The sequence below is a fragment of the Dasypus novemcinctus genome, chromosome 1, assembly GCF_030445035.2.
Source record: "Dasypus novemcinctus isolate mDasNov1 chromosome 1, mDasNov1.1.hap2, whole genome shotgun sequence".
Taxonomy (NCBI): Eukaryota; Metazoa; Chordata; class Mammalia; order Cingulata; family Dasypodidae; genus Dasypus; species Dasypus novemcinctus.
The window spans coordinates 13,156,660-13,179,673 of NC_080673.1; the positions used below are offsets into that span (position 1 = coordinate 13,156,660).

At 36.2% G+C, this 23,014-nt stretch overlaps 1 protein-coding gene across 27 annotated transcripts in view; it reads right to left on the reverse strand.

Annotated features, from left to right (window-relative positions):
• The window catches only part of WDR17 (WD repeat domain 17), a 123,342-nt gene that overhangs the window by 87,375 nt on the left and 12,953 nt on the right, over positions 1 to 23,014 (reverse strand). For 8 of the 27 annotated variants that reach the window (XM_071214015.1, XM_071214022.1, XM_071214080.1 and 5 more), the window contains exon 2: positions 5,210 to 5,332. The exons of 10 other annotated variants lie outside the window; for them this stretch is intronic. In XM_071214015.1, the coding sequence (XP_071070116.1) occupies positions 5,210 to 5,275 (66 nt within the window). In that variant the 5' untranslated portion in view covers positions 5,276 to 5,332. Of the gene's footprint in view, positions 1 to 5,209; positions 5,333 to 5,676; positions 5,850 to 11,257; positions 11,304 to 23,014 lie in introns of those variants that run through there. 9 more of the 27 variants (XM_071214020.1, XM_071214038.1, XM_071214085.1 and 6 more) reach the window with 4 other exon arrangements.

Genomic DNA, 23,014 nt, shown 5'->3' on the forward strand with positions numbered 1-23,014 from the left:
GTCTCAGCCAGACTTCACAAACTGCCACAGTAATCAAAGCCACAAACAAAAGTGCTCCTGAGGGCCCTACGGACATCTGGATACCATAGGTAAGCCATAAGGCCACATGAAATCAATAACGCCCAAATGGGCTCTATCTGGGAATATATGAAAACCTATTTCCCCCAAATAACATGATTATATTTAGGAATAAATTACTTTAATCGTAATTCTCCCACTTCTTTTATTTGAACCTATAATTTTCATTAGCATATTTCTTGGAGATTTAAAGCCTTTGGATTGTTCCTATGCTGGTAGATCCCTGATACCCAACATATATGTTGCCAACTTCTACTCCCCATTTTTCAGGCCTGCCCTGGACAACTAACAAAATGATGATGACAGACCAACCCCAGCCCAAAATGAAGGAGTATCTTCAACAGTAAGCAAAACGATTCTGCCTACCACCATATCAATATCCCTTCTCGGCCTGAGGAAGTCAGAGTAGACATCGTCCCAAATCATACAACATTGAAAAATGACCAAAAATAAGGGGAGAGTATAACTGCTGACGAAACCACATGTATTATTGTTGTAGTTATTGCCTTATGTTATCTAAGTAACATGGAACATTGATATAAAAAAAATAAATTTTTAAAAAGAAAAAAAAAATTATGGGCCAATATTGGGGGGACAGCAATCTCTGTGACAGAACTTCATAGTTTTTTATTGATCCGTATTAGCCTCACAAAATCTGTTTGAGGTAGACAAGGCAGGTACACAGGCTGTTACCAGCTTTGTTCATTGTTAAGAGGGGAAAGAAGGCAGGTAGAAGCTGGTTTATATTTGAATAAAAACTGCAGGTGAACAACACTAGAGATGGAGACAATGTAGAACAGCACATTACCTTAGGACTCAGTGTTTTGATATCTAAAATAAAGCTTTAGATTTTCTCTAAGGTTCCTTGCTGATCAAAGAATTCTATGAATCCATAGTCTATATTTAAAGTCTATATTTAATCATGCTAGGAGACTGCAGAACAGGGAAGAGGGAAGTTGTTAAGTCTATGATCATCCTGGAACCCATCACACTGGGGCAAAAAAACAGGTGTGTGATGAGTATTGCACTACACAGTTATCTAGGGATGACATTCAAGAATAAATCTTTGAACAAAAAATCCTCACTTTTTAAGAGTATAATGTAGTATAGTATAATAATAGCACATTATTTCAATAGTATAATGTTAATGCCTTAAAACCACAATATGTAAAACATCACATTATGAAACATAAACACATAAATATATGACCAATAGCCAAATTGCTCAAGTCTCGTGCCCAGGAAATCTTCACCTCAATTTAGCTACCCTCTTCTCTTTCTTCCCTGCTAACTAGTGGTTTGCAGAAGGCTATCCTAGCTATCCCACAGTATACAGGAATATAACCCAGTGTCTTTTCTTATTTTCTGCACTCTTGGGATCATGTATTAAGCAAAACCTCATTTTTCTATTTTTTAAAATTCTTAGTGATTAGTAAATTCTAGTGTTTCTCCAATGGAGCGATAACCCACATTTATTTTTACTTATATATATATTTTTGTTGTTTTTTGCTTCTACTGTTGCTATTGTTGTTTTTTAGGAGGCAGCAGGAACTAAACCCAGCACCTCCCATATGGAAAGCAGGAACTCAACTGCTTGAGACACATTCGGTCCTCCACATTTATTTTTAAGACTATATTCTTCTATCTTTTCTATTTCATATTTTCATTTCTGTATCTACTTTATCTTCCTTCTTCCTTTTTACTTTTTTCTCCTTTATGTCTTCATCCAAATAAACCCATTTATCTGATTGCAACTAGTGAGAGAGTTACAAAAAAAGGAAATTCATTTGAAAGGTAAATCAACATGATGAAGAAATAGTTCTATCAATCTTTCTTCCTCTTCTAATAAAAAAAATTTTTTTTTCAGGTACTAGCATTCAGGATAAATAAAGTTATATACTTTTTTTTCAATTAGTACTGTTGTTGGAAAAGTTTTTCACTAAAAATATACATTATTTCAACCTCAACATGAGTAAATTAGGCTTCTATAGGTTATCCTGAGGAATAATTCACTACTTATAATATTTGTGTGTAACTAAAAATGCCTTCTTATTTCTGTTGAACCAAATTCTGAATTTATATTTGAATAATAAACTGTTTATAATTAGGGGAAAATCTTTAAACATGCAAAACAGAGTCATCTTTATTATTTTCACTTTCTGCTAACATTTATTTAAAACAAATAACGTAGAAATTCATGCCAATCATTTTTACTTTAATTATCAGTATAACTTGATTTATTATTTAGATTCCAAAGTTGGACAATATAAACATTCTATAGTGACATATAATTCGATATGACCTTGCTCCTAAAGAGCTTTTTACAAGTCTTACATTCCAACAACTTAAATTCTTTCAAAATTCACAATTGAATATGTAGGCCAATCAAATCATTAAAATAATAGACAAAAGAAAACGATAGTTTATCCAAAAAATCGTTATTTTTGAATAAAACATAAAAAAGATATTGTGCATCATTAAAGATATAAATGTAATTGCATTTTAAAATCTGAAATGTGTGTTTAAACACCTGCAAGTATTTGTAAAAAAGATTATTTTTTCAAGAGCATTGGAAAATATACTCACTACTTTATTAACCTTTATTAAGTGATAGCTACAGTTGCCAAGGAGATGAAAAGAGATTTCTAGAAGCTTTTGTTGTATTGGTATTCAGCACAAATAGTCACACAATTAGTGATTGTGCACTACTGAAATTAGAAAATATTCAACTGAAGGTCTTTTCAGAACATATATTTATATTTCAAAAATAAATCCTACAAAATTTATCATGCATATGGGTAAATAAACATATTTTAATTGTATGTGACAGGAAATTATATATTTCAGATAAATATTACACCCACTTTCACTATCCTTACTTTAGAAATACACACACACTCACACATATGCATGTACCTTATAATTACATTAAATTTAATCTCAGGTCGAGTAGAGAATATATGGTAAAGATGCTCTGCACAGTAAGTGAATGAACTGTAAAAACACATGATAAGAGTATGTCTACATTAGATTTGCATAGGCAATAAAGCTCACTTTCAAATATGCAAGGGTATTAAGATGAAGCAATCATAATGAACTTTAACGTAGAACAAATCTAGAATTCCAAGACAGACAAAAACAAAACTAGAAAACTAAGTTAAAATCAAGTTCATATATATGTGTGCGTATAAATACATCCATATGCCACAGATTATACCAAAGTAAAAATGCCAATTTAATGCTAAAAGATCAAACTCACACTTCTTTATGATATTTTTCAAATACCACATTTCTTAATTACTATGTTTAACCAAAAAAATCCAACTAGTCTCTCCTTATGAATATTTTTTAAATGGAGCTACTTAAAAATCTGTTGTATGAATGCTGATTGTATGGTTACATATGCATACAAATATAACCTGAAAAATAATAGGCTAGATTTTCAGAGGAAATTAAAGTCAATATTCACATGCCAAATATAATCGTTCCTTTTCATCTAATATGTATCAGAAAGAACTAATCAAGACAGACCAGGAAGAGTTCAAACTCATCATGATGATACGGTAATTTTAAGGTCAGACTATTTTTCTAAATACGACCAATTATTCTTTTAATATGTCTCGAAACCAGAAATTCACTGAGAAAATTCAGTAGAACTAAAGGGAATTAAATTAAATTAAAGAGAAGCTTTGGTTAGGGAAAGCATTTGAGTCCTCATAATCTCCCTTAGCAGTCACCCTTAAAGAAACATAATTTTAGTAAACAACCTTCTTCTTAAAATCAGTTCCCCAATCCTTAGCAAGCAGACTATCATTTCTAACCCACACATGGAGCTATATATCACCTATATTTGAAAAAAATCTTCTGTTTCAAAATATCAGAAATGTACTTGTTATTAGGCTTAAAATGCACACATGTGATACAAAGGATGCTGGTAGTATAGTGTGTATATTTGTGTTTGCGAATGTGGCTTGGAGTGGCACTATCAAACCCTTAATTTGAAATATTTCCGTCTTTCATGGATAAGGCTAGAATTCAGGATGGAAAGCTACCCACAAATTCCGACCTCTTTCCTGCAGAATACTTTAGGATTCACAGGATGCAGATCATTCTCCAGAATCAGATATTTTTGACTACAGACATGTTTACCAGCATTTCACAGATTAAAAAAGAGAGACAGAGAGAGAGAGACAGGGAGAGACAGAGACAGAGAGAGAGACAGAGAGAGAGACAGAGAGAATATGAAGAGAAGTCCAAGTGGTTTCAAACTGCTAAGGATTAAGATACCCTTAAAATGGAGACAGATACTGAGAAACTGTCTCTGACTGATATGAACTTGAGGAAGTAAAGAAGAAAAAAAATTCAGTGCTGCATATCTTTAGCAGTATATATACCTGAACAACAATGGAAAAAAAAAAATCTGGTGAAACTTCATGAATACATTCTGGCTCTTTTTTTATACTTACTAATGAAAAGAAAAATTAATCAATTACTTTCATTTAAATAAGAAATCATCCACTACAAAGGTGAAAATAATCAAAGAGAAATTATATATTGCTCTAAATAAAATACATTTTGATAAGGTGCCTTTTTAAATAGCATTTTTCTTATCTTTGCAATAGATTAGAATAGCCATTTTCAAAGTAAAAGCCAAAGTTGCCATAGTAACAATGCAAATCATTTTGAAACATGATTAGTAACCTAAAAATTTATGGCACTCATGCATAAAATGTTTTTCTCTTCTTTTAAAATAGTTTTATAATACATAATATTACCATACACTTATCTTCAATTTCACTAAACGTTTTTCTCTATATGAAATGACTTTGACATTTTGCTATTTTCATGCATTAATCTCATTACATAAAATGTTATCGCCTAAAGACAATCTAAAAATATTACAAAGAATTTATGTGAAATCAGAAAATGAAAAAAAATTTTTTGATGCATAATTTTAAATATCCTTATATGTTTTAATCTTACCTCTATTGAAATCTATCAAATAAATGTCTTATTCACGCTTAAGATTTTACAATACAAAAATATTCACAATATAGAAATACAACTGTATGAAAAGCAAAGCAGAAAAAAAATCACAGAAACACATAATTACAACATAAATGAATCTTACTCTTTGGAGTCCTTCATACCAATCATCTTGTTCAAACCAATTTGAAATGTAAGCCATCCAAGCCATAGAATGTTTCTACTTTAATCAAGGCAATTGGACACTCGGCATCAGAACAGTCAGCACCTAAAGTAACAACAATGTGGTTCAACTAAACAAGCTTTATCAAAATCTGCTTTGTGAAACGATGTTCAGTACAAGGAGCTGGAACTGCACAATTTGACTGAAACACTTTTAAAAATTTACAAATACCAGTATCTGTTAAAAGAATACTAAATTAGAAAATTTAGGCTTATATTTAAGTAAAAAATAATAATCATGTTGTGTAGTACCAAAGAATGCTATATCAAATAGCTTATCAGGTTTTCAGTTCACATTCTTTAAAACAGCTTAGATTCAATTTTGGTAAGAAAGAGGCAAATGGATTGTAAAAGTTATCAAGTTAAAAATAATGATTATAGAATACTCACCAAAGAAGCAGCAGAAAATTAATTCCATTTTAACCTCAGGAGCTGGATATAAGGCTAAAAGGCTTCTAGCTTAAAATATGTGCATTGGCAAGGTCAACCCTATTTCTTCTTGCTTCCAGTTCCATATTTGAGCGTTAAATCATTTTACACTTAGCTGATCGTTTAACTGCCTCAAAAAGTTAAAGAAATCACATCACTTAATACAGAGCTATTATGTTAAACACATAATCAAAATCACATGAATTAGGTTTCATTTAGTTGTACAAACTTCCTGAAGAAATTATTTACTAGCCATAGTAAATTAGAGATTACTATTTGGACTTCAAAATATCCTCTGTAACTTTTTGGTGCTTCAGCCAACATTTAATGGGTCCTGACCAAACTCTTGCAACACTTACGCTTCAGAGAAGGAAGGTAGGGAAGGAGGCAGGGTAGAAGAAAGGAAGGGAGGGAGGGAATGGGAGAGAGAGAGAATGAGCAATTTGAGTAATTCACTTGTTTCATGCTTCATATCCAAAAAATTAAGAAAGCCTCTCTTTGGGCATAGAAAGATACACTTGTAAAACATATGCTTATAATACTCATGAAATATTTTCAATTGTGTCTGCTTGAAGCCTCAAACCAAAATGGGAATAGAGCTCTGGTTTACACAGAAACTCCAGGTGTGACATAATCTCTGGCTTAATTTATTTACATCTCAATGACTTCTCTGAATCTTGATCACAGCTATTCTGCCCTGCCCTTCTTTATTTCTGCTTATCTGCTCAGAATTGACTTACCTACTTTTTTTGTGCACTCCCTTCATTATTCTCTCTCTTGATCTATTATTGCTTATTCTATTTTAAGTTGCAATTCTTAGGCTATGTCCTGCCTTAAGCTTTTTTACGCCACCTTTTCTTCTACCTAGACCTGGCATAACAACTAACTACCTTGCTATTATTTTTGTGGTTCCAGTTTAACTCTTAGTACATTTACACATACTTCTACCCATGCCAAGCTCCTGAATTCCTTTTTCTTAAGATTTATTTTTTATTTATTTCTCTCTCCTTCCCTGTCCTCTCCCCCCTACCCCCCAGTTGTCTGCTCTCTGTGTCCATTTGCTATGTGTTCTTCTGTGTCCACTTATATTCTTGTCAGTGGCACCAGAAATCTGTGTCTTTTGTTGATGTTGTTGCGTCAACTTGCTGCGTCAGCTCTTCGTGTGTGGAGCCACTCCTGAGCAGGCTGCACTTTTTTCACGATGGGCGGCTCTCCTTACGGGGCGCACTCCTTGCGCGTGGGGCTCCCCTCCACGGGGGACACCCCTGCGTGGCACAGTACTCCCTGCGCGCATCAGCACTACGCGTGGGCCAGCTCATCACATGGGTCAGGAGGGCCCTCGGTTTGAGCCCTGGATAGGTGGATGCCCTATCCTTGATCCAAATCCACTTCCCCTGAACTCCTTTTATAGCTACCTTCTGAGCCCAGATCTCTTAGGCTTTCACCTGACAATCTCAATATTAGCATGCTTAAAGTCTAGTTTATCTCTTTCAAGTATGAGATTTACCTTTCTTTACTTTACCCCCAAACATTCTTTATTTTCTTCTGCATTCTTCATTTCAGTGACTATCATTATACTTGAGACAGTAATATAAGTTGAAAATCAAGGCATCTTAGATTCTTTCATCAACTACCCCTCAAACTACCTTTAAAACGTTACTTCGAAAAGACCTCTTTCTTCTCATACCTAACGTCATGACTTTACATGAAAACCTCATCATGTCTTATACAAACTGAAATATATTACTCTTTGGTCCCGAGCTTTTCCTGAATCTACCAATCATGTTATATATATATTCATAATTTTATGCCTTGAAGTTTTTAAGTGCTTTTTGCCTGGGGTGTCCGACCCCTTCACCTTTTTCTCTGAATAATGGGCTCTTGCATATTTTTCAAGATCCAAATTAAATATCCCTCTTCTAGGTTTTCCCAAATCATTCAAATCCCTTGTCTGTTTGTCTGTGTATCTATTTGTGTATACACTGGATTTGATTACCTATTAAGATATAAATTGTGAGTTGCCCAAGGTAAAGGACCATGCCTTATTCATCTTTATATGGAAGGTACAAAATGCTTGTTGAGTGAATTGACACTGCAATGATGAAAAAGTTTGTCATCTAGTGGCAAATCATGTGAATTGAAGGCGCTCATTACTGAAACGTGGAAAGGATCTAATGGAATGTCTCCAAGTGACAGGTAATGTACTCACCAATAAGAGAAAAGGGATTACTTTCAAATTCCTTGTATGGAAATAGTTAAGTATGTAAGAAATTGTTTGTTAAAAGGGTAAAAAAAATAGCAAATTTGATAAAATGATTACTTTGTAATTATGCTAGGTACAAAATGTGTATTTATCACAAACCTAATATAATTTAAACTTTTTTATAAAGCAAAAAAAGTCTGATTTCTTAATTACTGACATTCTTCTATGAACACTATTTATATTTGCATAAATTAAGAAAATATTTCATAAAACGGAATCTCAGATGAAATATTATCTTGCACAAAAGTACCTATTTCTTAATTGTACTCCAGGTATTTTGTTAACAGAGTGAATGGGATCTGGTTTACTTAGTGTAAGAACAGCAGTTAGGTTTCAACTCTCACACTTCCTCAATTGTTTGACTCTCTGGGATGCAAAGCTGAAACCTGTAGCTGAAATCACTGAGAAACTGTTTCATGATTGCTCAGTCAGGAAAGAGATGGTCACAGTGGCACTTATTGCACGCCCTGCATCTCGTTATTAGCCCACAGGTCTGAGTATTTTATTTTTTAAGATTTATTTTTATTTATTTCTCTCCCCTTTCCCCCCGTTGTCTGCTCTCTGTGTCCATTTGCTGTGTATTCTTCTGTGTCTGCTTGCATTCTTGTCACACGGCACCAGGAAATGGTGTCGCTTTTTTTGTTGTGTCATCTTGCTGCATCAGCTCTCCATGTGTGCAGCGCCACTCCTGGGCTGTCTGTACTTTTTTTAGCAGGGCAACTCTCTTTGGGGGGGCGCACTCCTTGTGCATGGGGCACCCCTATGTGGGGACACACCTGTGTGGCACTGCACTCCTTGTGCACAGCAGCACTGTGCATGGGCCAGCTTACCACATGGGCCAGGAGGCCCTGGGTACTGAACCCAGGACCTCCATGTGGTAGGTGGATGCTCTATCAATTGAGCCACAACCACTTCCCCTGAGTATTATTTTGATAAATTCACAAATTTAAATTAATTCTGCTGGGGAAATCAGAGCACATCTCCCTGCCTTTGCCTCCCACCTCCACCTCTTTTTCTATTGTGAGCAGATATTTCGATATGTTTCTATTCCACAGACTGGGGGAGATGTTAGCTCTGATAATGGAGCCACGTGACCATACCTAAATCCCAAACAGAAACCTGTAACAAGCAATTCCAGCTTCTTATCAGGGTAAGAACTGTCAGTGAAATGGAGTATATAAAAACCCACTTTCAGGCAGCACAGATTGGTCTTGCTATACACCGACCCTGACCTGAACAGTTAGCCACCCTGGGAGACCAGCCATGATGATCTCTTCCCCTACACTTTTGGACCCTTTGTGCTGTGTCTGTAATAAACTGGTCATTTGCTCAAAGTTTCTGTTGTGCCTGAGCCTGTTTTCCTACAACATACCATATAGCAACTTGCTTTGCAGATTTATAGAAAATTCTTACCACCTGTTGGGGACTGAATCAGTCCCCACAAAAGGCACACTCAGATCCCAATCTCTGGTCCTGTGGGTGTGAACCCATTTTGAAATAGTACCTTTGAGGATGATATTAAATTGTTCCCAAACAGAACGAGAGTGGGCCATACTCCAATATGGCAAAAGTCCCTAAAAAGCAAAAAAATTGGATGTAGAAGGAGAAGCCATGGAGAGCATCCAGATGCTGGAAGTCAACGGAAACCAGAAGAAAAAAGAGAAGATGCCACCAAGTACATTGCCATGTGACAAAAAATCAAGGACCAAAGACCAGCAGCGGCCAGCCCCAGCATGCCATACTCTTCAGGAAAAAGCACTGCTTTGCTGGCTCCTCTCTTTTGTCCCTCTAGCCCTCAAACCATGAGCCGACAAATTCCCATTGTCCCAACTAAACCACGGAGTAGTGTTTGTTTTTAACATCCAGGAATTTAAAACACTACCTTTTAAAATAAGTAATGGAAGTAAATAACAATAATCAGAGGCGAAATGTCACCCTGTAAAATAAAATAAAGATAATGAACTAAAGTGTTTTGCAACAGTAAGAAAATTACAGTATATATTAAACAGACAAGAAACCTTTGGTCTGATTACTGATCCTACTTTTTTTATATCCCTTTCTGCATCTCTGTCTTTGCTATAACCTCAGCTTGGGCGTCTATATCTTTTGCTTTTGGCCTTGGCCACATGACTTGCTTCGCCGAATGTTCAGTGTTCCAGCTTCCCGTTTGGCCTTAGTGCTTGATTACACTCATGAAATCTCATCAATGTAAGAAGAACATGCCATGGTTCCCTCATTGCTCCAGGAAGGATGAGAGACACATGTGCATAGTCAACCCAGACAAACCCCTCAAATGCACCTCTGTTGAGATCTACATCGGCATTTGCAACTAAAACTTCAGCATGAAGAGCATTTAACTTTCTGAGTCTCTTTCACAACCCTGTGTCCTCCCCTCCTGCCAATCCAACCATGATTCTAGACAGGACCTCTAGGATATATGAAAGAAGATGGTTTTCAGCAAGGTTATATAGTTCATACTCAGTTCTACCCTGTTTGAGTAAACAGTGGTCTGTGTTTATTTATATGTTCCCTTAGATTGTTAGGAAGTTTCACATAAGTATCACTGCTGTGTCAAAGACGGAAGAGGCAAAGGACAACCAAGAGAGTCCAAGAGCTGCAGATAGTATTATACAACAGGAAAGAAGACATGACTTACAGGGGAAAAAAGGGTAGTCTGCAGATACCCAATATCCAGAGATAAAGCCAATATTGTGGTCCATAGAAAGTAAAACTGGAAGGTAAAATTAAAGCAGACATAATTGAGACCAAGTTTTAGAGACTAGGCAAAAAAAAAAAAAAGTCATTTCACTCTGCTTAGGATTTTAGCCCAACATGAGTGAATATATAGATTATCAAGTTCACACAAAATGATAATAGAGTACTTTTAGTATTCTGGTTCTAGGACAAGGACTGCCTGCTCTGTGTCTTGAATTTAATTCCTATTTTTACAGTTGGTTGCTGATGACAGGAATATATAACCACCTTCTCAGGTAGAGAGCAGGGCCTCACAAGTACTTTATTGGCTTGAAATTGCACCTACCTGCCTACTCCTACTATGAATAGATGCTCCTATTGAGGAAGCAGAGTGAGTGGAAGTCAGATATCAAAAGCATTGCATCACTACAATTTTTAGGAGTTGTCCATCCTAAGAAGGTTAAAAACTTACATTAAAAATGTGAGAAGAAAATCTGAATTAAGGAGCAGATAGAGCCTTTACCCAGTTCATTGAATTGTCAGAATGATTCTGAATTTTAAAGAATTTTTTAAAAAATTACTTACTTTAAGATTCTATCTCAAGGGCCAATAAAAAAAAAGCAAAGCAAATCTAAAAAAGTAAAAGAAAGGAAATCATTACAAAATGAACAAAAAGCAACGAAATACTTTATAAACATACAATAACTAGCAACTAAACTCAGTCTAATGCCTAAAAAACCAATGCAGGAAAAAAGGCAATACTATGAATTCCAATATCAGAAATGAAAAACAGACAACACTAAATTAATGTCAACAAAAAAGAAAATAATTATGAACACCATTATACCAAAATATTAAAGAATTTGAATCAAATATATTGTGTAACATATTGTACAATAAAAAACAATTTTTATGTAGCCAGTACATTTAATTGAGAATTGTACGTTTTTATTCAATTGTGTTTGCTTTTTCTTTTTAAATTATTGCTTATATCTCCAATTATTAAATGGACAAAATAGAATTAAAAATAATAAAGGTAATGGGAAGCCTCTGGCAGGATTGGTGGCACAGCAAAAAAAAGAAAAAGATTTATATGAATGTACAAGTTTCTAAAAAAAATACAAAATATCAAAGTTGATGAAAGAACGATAAAAATCTAAATCACCTGGTATCTGTTACAGAAATTGGTTCTATATTTAGAATTTTCCCACAAACAATCTCCTAGGTTCAAATTGTATATTTAAAAAAGAAATGTAGACAAGCAGCCAGATAGTGACAGAGTGAGGCTCTCCAGGTGTCAGCTCCTGCTGCAGGGCAGTTAGTAATCACCTAGCACTATCTAAAGTACTTGTTTAGGGGCTCCAGGAGAGCAGAGAGGAATCCTGCAACATCCTTGAAAGAATGCCAGGAGGAGACTGCTCATCTGCAGAGAAGATGCATGAGCAGAGTGTTCCATCCCTCAGAGGCCGGTGCCATCCTCCAAAAGCAGTGCAAGCCACCTCCAGAGCTATTCCATGGCTGACGTTGGAGGCGCCATTTCCCAGGGATGGGGGAGGAAGAGTTGAGTGTCAATTTCAGCTACTGGTTGGTGGATTCACCTGGGTAAAGTATAACCCTAAGATGAGCTAAGGTTTGAACCTGTCCAAGTCAGAGAGAGGCCAGTGGCCATGATTTTTAGGTCCTCCCCCAGCATGAGGGCAGCAGGGTGGACTGAAAATCACAGTGCCAGTAGGGACCGGCTTCTTCCCATCCAGATTGGATTTCAGCACCAGCCTAAGCTCCAGTCCTGCCTCTGGCAGGGAGAAAACTGGAGAGACCTGCACCAGCCTCTCAGGGGAAATACAGGCCACGGAGACAAGTGTCGATCCTACTTTGGCAGTGCAAGCCACCTCAGGCACTATTCTGTGGCTGGAGTTGGAAGCTCCACTTCCCAAAAACAGGGGAGGAAGAAACGGCCACTGACTTCAGCTAATGATTAGTAAATTCGCCTGGCTAAAGTATAACCCTAAGAACAGCTAAAATTTGAATCTTTCCAAGTCAGAAAGAGGCAGGTAGCTGTCATTTTGACTTTGCTCCGGGCATGAGGGGAAGACAGACTGATAGAAAATCAGTGACGGTAGGGACAAGCTTCTTTCCACCTAGATCAAACTACAGCCCTAGCCTAGGCTTTAGACTCACCTCTGGCAAGAAGGGGGCTGGCGGGACCTGCACCAGCCGCTCTGGGTAACTGCAGGTACATTTGGCTGGTACAGACTGAAAGTCAGAAGTCTACTGGGGTAACTGTGGTCATTTTGGACCCACATGGCATACATTACTGCCTACACCTGCAGCTCCATCCTTGCCCCAGGCATGGGAGGATGGGGCATGAAGCTTCATCAGTCTCCCCAGGCAAGTACAGATGGTCTTGGCCTGCACAACTTGGATTACTGCACAAGTCTGTGCCACTGTTCCTACCCCTGGCAAAGGAGAAAGTTGGGAAAAGCTTCATTCGTCCCTGGGGCAATGCAGGCAGCTTGAGCCTCCACACTCTGGAGCACCAACTATATCCTCAGCTCCTACTACACAACAAGCAAGGAAGATAAGGTAAGAAAGCCCTAAACTAAAGAGAGAAACTGCACCCAAAATAAATACATCTAGTAAGCCAGATGCCAGGAGACCAATAAAAAAGTATAATCCATACCAAAAAACAGGAAACCTTGGCCCAGTTAAAGGAACAAGATAAGCCTCCAGATGACATAAAGGAGTTGAGAAAACTAATCATAGATGTTCAAACAAATCTCCTTAATAAACTCAATGAGATGGCTAAAGAGATTAAGGATATTAAGAAGACTCTGGATGAGCATAAAGAATTTGAATGCATACATAGAAAAATAGATCTTATGGGAATGAAAGGTACAATAAATGAAATTGAAAATATACTGGAGTCATGTAACAGCAGAAGAAAGGATTTGTGAGCCTGAAGACATCCAAAAGACATCCAAAAGCAAAATACAAAAGAACAGATGATGAAAAGAATGGAAAAAATTGAACAAGGTCTCAGGGAACTAAATGACAGCAAGAGCAGTGTAAACACACATGCCATGGGTGTCCCAGAAGGAGAAGAGAAGGGAAAAGGGGCAGAAGGACTATTTGAATAAACAATGGTAGAAAATTTCCCAACCCTTTTGAAGGACATAGATATACATGTCTAAGAATCACAACATATTAATACTTCCATCCAAATAAATCTAAATAGACTAACTCTGATACACATACTAATCAGAATGTCAGGTGCCAAAGGCAAACAGAGAATTCTGAAAGCAGCAAGAGAAAAGCCCTGTACAACATATAAGGAATACCCAATAAGATTAAGGGCTGTTTTCTCACCAGAATCCATGGAGGCAAGAAGGCAGTGGTAGAAAATATTTAAGATACTGCAAGAAAAAATCTTCTAGCCAGGAATCTCATATCCAGCAAGAATGTCTTTCAAAAAAGAGAGTGAATTTAGACTATTCACAGATAAACAGAAATGGAGAGAGTTTTTAACAAAGAGATCAGCCTTGCAGGAAATACTAAAGGATGTGCTACAATCTGAAAAGAAAAAACAGGAGATAGAGGCTTGGAAAAGAGTCTAGAAAGGAAGATTATATCAGTAAAAGTAACTAAAAGTGTTAAAAGAGTGGTGAAAATAAAATACGACAGATAAAACCCAAAAGTCAAAATGGGTGAAATAAGAACTGCCTTCAGAGTAGTAACATTGAATGTTAATGGGTTAAAGTCCCCAATCAAAAGGCACAGAATGGTGGAATGGATAAAAAAATATGAGCCATCTATATGCTGTCTGCAAGAGACTCACCTTAGACCAAGATACCAATAGACTGAAAATGAAAGGCTGAAAAAAGATATTCCACATATGCAGTAACAACAACAAGAAAAAGCTGGAGTAGATATACTTATATCAGATGAATTGGACTTTAAAAAAACACTAGTAATGCACAATCTGAGGAGGAAGTCAGGAAAAAAATTCCATTTACAATAGTGACTGAAAGAATGAAATATATAGAAATAAACTTAACCAAGGATATAAAGCATTTGTATTCAGAAAACTACAATGCATTGTTAAAAGAAATCAAAAAAGGCCTAAATAATTGGAAGAACATTCCATGCTTATGGATTGGAAGATAAAATATCATTAAGATATAAATTCTAACCAAATTTATATACAGATTCAATGCAATCCCAATAAAAATTCCACCAGTACTTTTTAAACAAATAGAAAACACAATTATCAAATTTATTTGGAAGGGTCAGGGGTCCTGAACAGCAAGAAATACCTTAAAAAGGAAAAGTGAAGTTTAAGGACTCTCACTTCATATTACCTAGGTACAGTGGTAAAAATGGCATAGTACTGGCATAAAGATAGACACATAGACTAACGATTCCAAATTGACAGCTCAGAAACAGACCCTCACATCTGTGGTCAAGTGATTTTTGAGAAGTCTGTCAAACCCAACCAGCTCGGGCAGAACATTGCATTCAACAAATGGTGCTAGGAGAACTGAATATCCATAGCCAAAAGAAAGAAAGAGGACCCCTATCTTATACCTTATACAAAAATTAACTCAAAATGGATCAAAGGCCTAAATATAAAAGCAGGAACCATGAAGCTTCTAGAAGAGAATGCAGGAAAACATCTTCAAGACCTGTAGGCAGGTGGTGGATTCTTAAAGGAGGTAAAAGGAGGGCTGAGGACTACTGATGCTTAATGTACGCAGAAGTTTTAATTTACTGTAAAAGTGTGGAAATGCATAGAGTTGATGGTAACACATTATAGTGAGTAACAGCTGGTTAGTAAATGGCAATGTGGATAGAAAAGGTAGTCTAGGGATGTAAATGTCAACTGAAAGAAAGCTAGAGAATAATCTAGGGACTGAATAACACAGTGAACCCAGAGGTGGATGTGAATTGTGAATGATGATACAGATGCAAGAGTGTCCTTCTACTCACAGATGGTGATATAGTCACTATTGCAGGGTGGTGGCAATGTAGAGAGCATGGGAAAAATACAACTGGAGTGACTTATGGACTGTGGTTAACAGCAATATTGTAATATTCATCCATCTATGCTGAAGATATACTACATTGATAATGGGGAAGTGTGGAAAAAGTGTGCCAAATGTATGCTGTGGATCATGGTTGATGAATAGTCTGATGGCATTATATCATAATATGTAACAAATGTTCCACCATGGTATGGTATGTTTTTTAGGTTCACAACTTCTGTAATTAAAATATATTTAAAATAATAATAATAATAGGGTGGGTTGGGGGAAAAATACACCAAATTTTAAGATATGGACTATAGTTAGTAACAATGCAATGTGTTGGTAATGGATTGATGTATATGACCCCTGTATGATGTTATGCATGTTTGTTTTGTAAGTTCACAACTTTTACTGTACACTTACTGCTTATGTATGTTTATGTATAAGTGATATATTTAATAAATTTTTTAAATTAAAAAAATGGTAGAGGAACTGACTGAACAAAAAAAAGAAGAAATGTGGCACAAACTCTTTGGAGTATAGTAAAAGAAATACTTTCTCAATTATTTATATTCTTTCAAAACTTGAAAAAGACTTTACAAGATAGGAAATTGCAGACCAGTTTCTCTCATTTATTTATGAGACTGTAAAAGTCCTAAACAAAATAACAGCAAACCCCATTACAGACTTATATAGAAGGGTAATACATCATAATCTAGAGGAGTTTGTTCAAGGAATGTAAGGGCAGTTGAACATTCAGATGTTAATAAAAACACAAATCCATGTTAGAAACTTTTTGAAAAGTAGGATAGATGAGAACAGCATGAATCTTCTAAGGAATAGAAATATCTCATACAGACTCAAAATTAATGGTGAAAGATTGAAAGCCTTCCCTCTGAGATCAGGAACAAATCAAGGATACCTTCCCCAACCACAGCAAAAAGGCAAGAAAAACAAATAAATAGCATATAGATTAGATAAGAAGAAATAAAACTGTCACTGTTTATGGAGAGAATCCAAAAGAGGTCTACAAATTACTAGAATTGATAAGTATGCTTTTCAAGATTGCTGGGCATGAGGGTGATAAAAAACAATAAAGCAACAAATACATGTTAGAGGTTCAATTGTGTACCCCCAAAAAAAGACATGTTCAAATCCTAATCTCCATACCCATGAATATGACCATGCTCGGAAAGAGGGTCCTTTCAGAAGAAAGAAGTTACTTAGTTAAAATGAAGTTACCTGGATTATGGGAGTGTTAAGAAAGATCTTGTTATTTTGAATATGACCCTGGATTTTTATTTCTTCCCTGGCTAGTTAACCATAATCAGGATCCCCTTCTTATTCAAAGAATCAAAGTGGGATGATAACAAAGAAGAGGCAAGATAAATTATCAGCTAAATAATGTCAGTGATGGTTGAAAGAGACAAAAAATTATTTGCATAATGAAACATTTTATTATTACAGTGTGCCACATTATATAAAATGATATAATTGTATATCATTTTACTATGATATATCTAATTAAGATTACCTTGGCAATTCCTTAATCTATGATAAATCATATATATTATTATTGACAATACAGTTATTCACAATACAATAGTATTAGTCAGCCAAAGGGGTGCTGATGCAAAATACCAGAAATCTGCTGGGTGTGATAAAGGGTAGTTATTTGTGGTAGGAGCTTACAGTTACCCGGCCATAAAGCATAAGTTACTTTCCTCACCAAAGTCTATTTCTGCATGTTGGAGCAAGATGGCTGCTGACATCTATGAGGATTCAGGCTTTCTGGGTTCCTCTGAGCTCCACTCCTCTGTTTCCTCCACAAGGTCAGCTGTAGACTATGAGACTCTCTAGGCTTTGCCTCTCTCCACAAAGTCAGATGTAGACTATCAGGTGAATGGCTCTATCTCTTTCCCCAGGGCTCCAGCTTAAGACTTCAGAATCAAACTCCAACACTGAAACATCAGAAACCCCCAACTCTGTTCTTCACCATGGCTTTTATCTGTGAGTCCCCACCCCTTGGTGGGTAGGGACTCAATGCCCTCATCATAATTCAGTCATGCTCAGGTACAGAATTATAAGCATAATCCAATATTTCTTTTTGCAGTTCATCAATTATATCAAACTGCTACAACTGTGCCAGGTCCAGCCTAGCAAAATTGTGATGTGGGGCAGTCTGGCTTCATGTTCTCCCCACATCCCCAATATTGGCTACTTTTCTTCATCACCCAGATTCTTTCACACTGTATAATCTTCCCTGGACCACTCAAAATTTGCTCTCTGAGGAGAATCTGATGTCTCTCCATATGTATGGAATTAAAATGACTGGGAAGCTTACCACATTACTTTCTAAGCTATTAAAAAGAAAAAGACATGGGACATGACTCCCAGGGATGAGCCTCCCTGGTGCTGAGGGATTACAACCAAGCACCAGCTGGTGATGCAGCTGGAAAAAGACCTTCAATAAAAGGGGGAATGGTAAAGACAAATAAGTTTACAAGGCTAAGAGACTTCAAAATGAGTCGGGATGTCATCAGAATGGTCACGCTTATGCATGTCTCAGCAGGATCTCAGAGACAGCCAAAGCAGATTTACCTCAGGTTGTGGTACTCCTGAGGGCTACGGAGACACCCAGGTCTTATGGTCATGGCAGATGGTACAACAGTTTGGTGCCTTGCCAGTGGACCCTACTTTGGAATTTGTGCTCCTGAGTGTGACAGAGTTGGACTCAAGATGTGACTTCTCTACACATAACTTTTCTGTCCCTTTTATTGAACCTGTGGTTCATGCTAGAGTTGGTATATATCCAGGAGACTTGAATCTCTGGGCTATCCATGTGCCAGCTGGGCCCTGAGCCTCAGCAGAGTTGCAACTACTACTCTCCAGTTCATTGGACTTACCCAGGTCAGCTAACAAGGAGGTGCAAATGGTCAACCATCACACCAAGGAACCGAGATAGTCTACAACTGCAAATAGGAGAATCCCATCCATCAAACATGTGTGATCAAAAGCCCTTCTCAATTAAGAGGTGGGGTGGGCATCACCATCCCAGAGTCCTCAAGACTGGCAAATAAAATACAGACTAAAGTCGACTTACTGGTATTCTACTATAGAATTATTGTGACTCTAGCAATGGGAGGAATTATATCATTGATGTGGAGACAGTGGCCATGGGAGTTGCTGAAGGCAGGGAGAGGGAAAAAGATAAGGGGACATTTTGGGGTCTTGGAATTGTCCTAAATGATATCACAGGGACAGATGCAGGACATTATATATCCCACCATAATCCACTGAATGGACTGGGAGAGTGTAAACTACAATGTAAACCATAACCCAGGCTGTGTAGCAGTGCTTCAAGATGTATTCATCAAATACAATGAATGTACCACACTAATGAAAGAAGTTGTTGATGTGGGAAAAGTGGGGGGTGTGGGGAATGGGCATATGGGAATCTCCTATTTTTTTAAGGTAACATTTTGTGTGATCTATTTATCTTTTAAAAATGTATATTTTTTTAAAATGTAAATATAAAATATCAGGCATCAGTGAACTTGTAATTTATATGTGGAAAGAAGGCTATTTTATGTCTTCTGGAATTCCTTTCTGGCCTTTTTTTTCATGGTCTAGACTAAGAGACCATTTAAAACAATCAGTCATTTCATTTTCTCAGTAAGGGTACTTATTTCATCAATAAGAACACTGAAGACTATAACTGTGAATTAAACCTGTATCTCTGGACTCCAAAACTTGTGCTTTTTCTACCACATTACTTTGCACTGAAGAAAGATCTTACACAAAGCCTTGACACTTTTTAAAAAATAGAGAGTAAAGAACTGTCTCTGAATTATGTTTGTTTTGTATTATAGTCATTATATCCAATAAGCTCTTTCTAATGAGTTACTGAATCTCCATCTCTTGAAAATTTAACCAGAATTCTTAACCAAATGTCTAAATTGAACTATTCAAACAGCAAAAAAATGAGCTGTACAAGGGTAACTTAAAGCTAAAATATCCTGAACTTGTTATTGTGCATCATAATTTTTTTTAGTTTTTTTTAGTTTTTTATACTATGTAATGGAGTTCCAATTTAACTGATATTTGATATAGTTCAGTTTTCTAAGGAAATCTATTTTGAGCAATTTCTTAGATATACTGTACTTTTAAGAAATATAAACACAGTTCTATCAAAATTCAAAGAAAAGTATTTTACTTTTTATGAAAATGGTTTGACGCAGCAGGAAAAAATATAATAAAATATTGAAGTTATATGTTTTTTTTCCAATTAAAAGCAAATGTTTATTTTGTATGAAAAAAATTACAGAATATTGATCACAGGAATAATTTACCAACTGCACTGAGTAATTATTGCTCATATCCTATCATGTTGTTATTTTACATTTTATCTGGTCTACTCCAGCTCTTTTTTGGTTACTATTTGCATGGAATACCTTTTGCTAACATTTCACTTTTAACCTGGTTGTATTCTTATGTCTGAGGGGGGCATATAGACAGTTCATATTTTTTTATCCATTCTATCAGTCTATGCCGTTTGTTTGGGGAATTCAATCCATTAACATTCAGTGTTATTATGTAAAGGCATTACTTACTTCGTCCATTTTGTCCTTCAGCTCTCTGTTGTCATATCATTCTATTGTTTGTCTTCTAATCCTTTAGTTTACCCTTCATAATAATCTTCATTTCTAAGCTTTTCTTCAAATCTCTCACCCTTGTTTTTTCCTTTCAGGCTAAAGCACCCCCATTAGTATTTCAGGCAAATCTGGTCTTTTGGTAACATATTCTATCAGTTTTTGTTTGTCTGTGAAGACTTTGAAGAACTCACCCCCATTTTTGAAGGACAGCCTTTGCTGGATATGGAATTCTTGGCTGGCAGTTTTTCTCTTTCCATAACTTAAATACATCATACCACTTTCTTCTCTCCTCCATGGTTTCTGATGAGAGGTTGGCACTCAATCTTACCGAGTTTCCCTTGTATGTGATGCTTTGCTTCTCTCTTGCTGCTTTCAGAATCCTCTCTCTATCTGATACTTGTCATTCTGAATAATAGATGTCTCTGGGTAGGTCTTCTTGGATTTATTCTGTTTGGGGTGCATTGTCCTTCTTCAGGGTTGGGAATTTTTTGGTCACTATTTCCTCAAATATTCTTTCTGTCCCTTTTCCATTCTCTTCTTCTGGGACACCAATAATGCTAATTGTTTGTGCTTTTCACATTGTCATTCAATTCCTTGAGATTCTGTCCCACTTTTTTCCATTCTCTTCTCTTTCTTTAATCCTCTCTTCTCCAGTTCAGAGACTCTATCTTTGAAATCACTAATTCTGTCTTCAGGCAATTCAAATCTGCTCTTATGTGCCTCTAATGTATTTTTAATTCATCCATCTTGTGTTTCATCCCCCATAAGGTCTGTTCCTTTTCTTTGCAACCATTCAAATTGTTCTTTATGTTCTCCCAGTGTCTTCTTAATATCCTTTATTTCTTTAGTAATATTTTATTTAAATTTTTGGAAGTGATTTAGGAGAGTTGTGTGATTATCACTGATTAATTGTATTAAATCCTGTATCTCTTCAGGATTTTTTTGTTATTGCAGCTGGGTCATCTCATTTCCTAGTATGGCAATTAATTTTTGCTGATATCTAGGCATCTGAATATGTTGTTGAATTTATGCTGATAGCTAATTTCTCTCTTGCCTATTGTTTTTTTATTTTTTCCATAGCTCTTCTTTGATATTTGGTTCAATTTATTCTCAGTGTTTAAAACTGTCCAGCTTAAGTTTCAAAAATAGAGCCAGGGACTCACTAGTTGTGCACGTACTTTCTCCCAGGGGCTGGATACAGAGAGCATAATTTGTCCATGCAACTTCCAGAACGGCCAGCAGATGGTGCCAGTCAGCACACCTTTCCACAGAGGTGTTGAAGGCTCAGTTTTCCTGTGTTCCTGTGTTGAATCTCCATACCGGAGATTCAGAACCAACTCTGCTAGTCAAATTCACTAAAGAAAAGCACCCCAACTTCCCCTCCTATTTCCCTTAAAGCAGCTGACAAGTGGGGAGACGTATGTTCCCCTCTCAGTCGGCTGCAGTGAGCCAGGTGTTCCAACCCCACTTAATATCCTGGGGGTTGTTATATATGAGTATATGAAATATACTTATTTTGATAAGAGTATATATTTCCTAATCTAAAAGTTATCTTTGCTTTTTCCATTCCGTAAGACCAAGAATAAACAAATTCAAAATATTATTAAAAGGCATATTTAAAATGCAGAAGAATCTAGCATTAGAAACAATATTTTAGAAAAACAAGTTTACAGTGAAAAAATTAGGATTTATTGTTTACCTTTAAAAAGCTCTTTTTTCAGCATATCCTCAACCTGCCACCTGGAACTTGAAGATGAAGGCTGAGGCAGGCATTTTGGATCATGAGATAGCAGTTATACTCAAGGAATGGAAGAAGAGAGAACCAAAAGGAGCCAGAATCCATCAAGTTTTTTTTTAATGTGAAAAAGAAATGAACTTCTATTTTGTTTAGGCCACTATTATTTTGCATTTCTCTGTTATAATGGAACCAAACCTCACATTAACTCTCAGATTAGTATAATTTCAAAACGCATTTTAGAAAATGGAATTAGTCAATAATGCCAATTAGTTATAGTTTTAATTCTTGTTTTTAAATATAAATATTCATCATGTTTTCATTGTTTCTGCAGTATACAATAAGCAGGTTTGAGGCTACCTATTTTGACTTATTAAATATATTACTAATTTGTTAAATATGTTATTTGCCTTGGCATATATCTCATTAATATAACATATATTATTAGTGAAAAAATATGTATTGATCCATGATGTATCTGCTGCATCATTTTATTTCATTTATTTCAGCAAATATTTAGTGAAGATCTGTTATGGCAGGCACATCTTTGTATCCTTAACAAATGCTAGTTGTTAAGGATACAAAGATGGACAAGAAAATAAGCCCTGTTAGGGAGGGTTAGACACAGGGCAAACACTACCTGTTATTTTATCAACAAGCTTTCTTTCATGCCAACAGAGCCCCATTTTGGTACAGTTGGAAGTATACTGATCTCCAGGAGAATAGGCCCTTTTTCTAGGCCAAGGAGATAAAGGATAATTGGTCTAAACCAGTAGTGGTTATCTCATTGTCCTTAGACAATTACTTTTTTTTTTTAAAGATTTATGTTTTATTTATTTCTCTCCCCTTCCCCGCCCACTCTCCCCCCCCCCCCCCATTGTCTGCTCTCTGTGTCCATTCGCTGTGTGTTCTTCTGAGTCCGCTTATA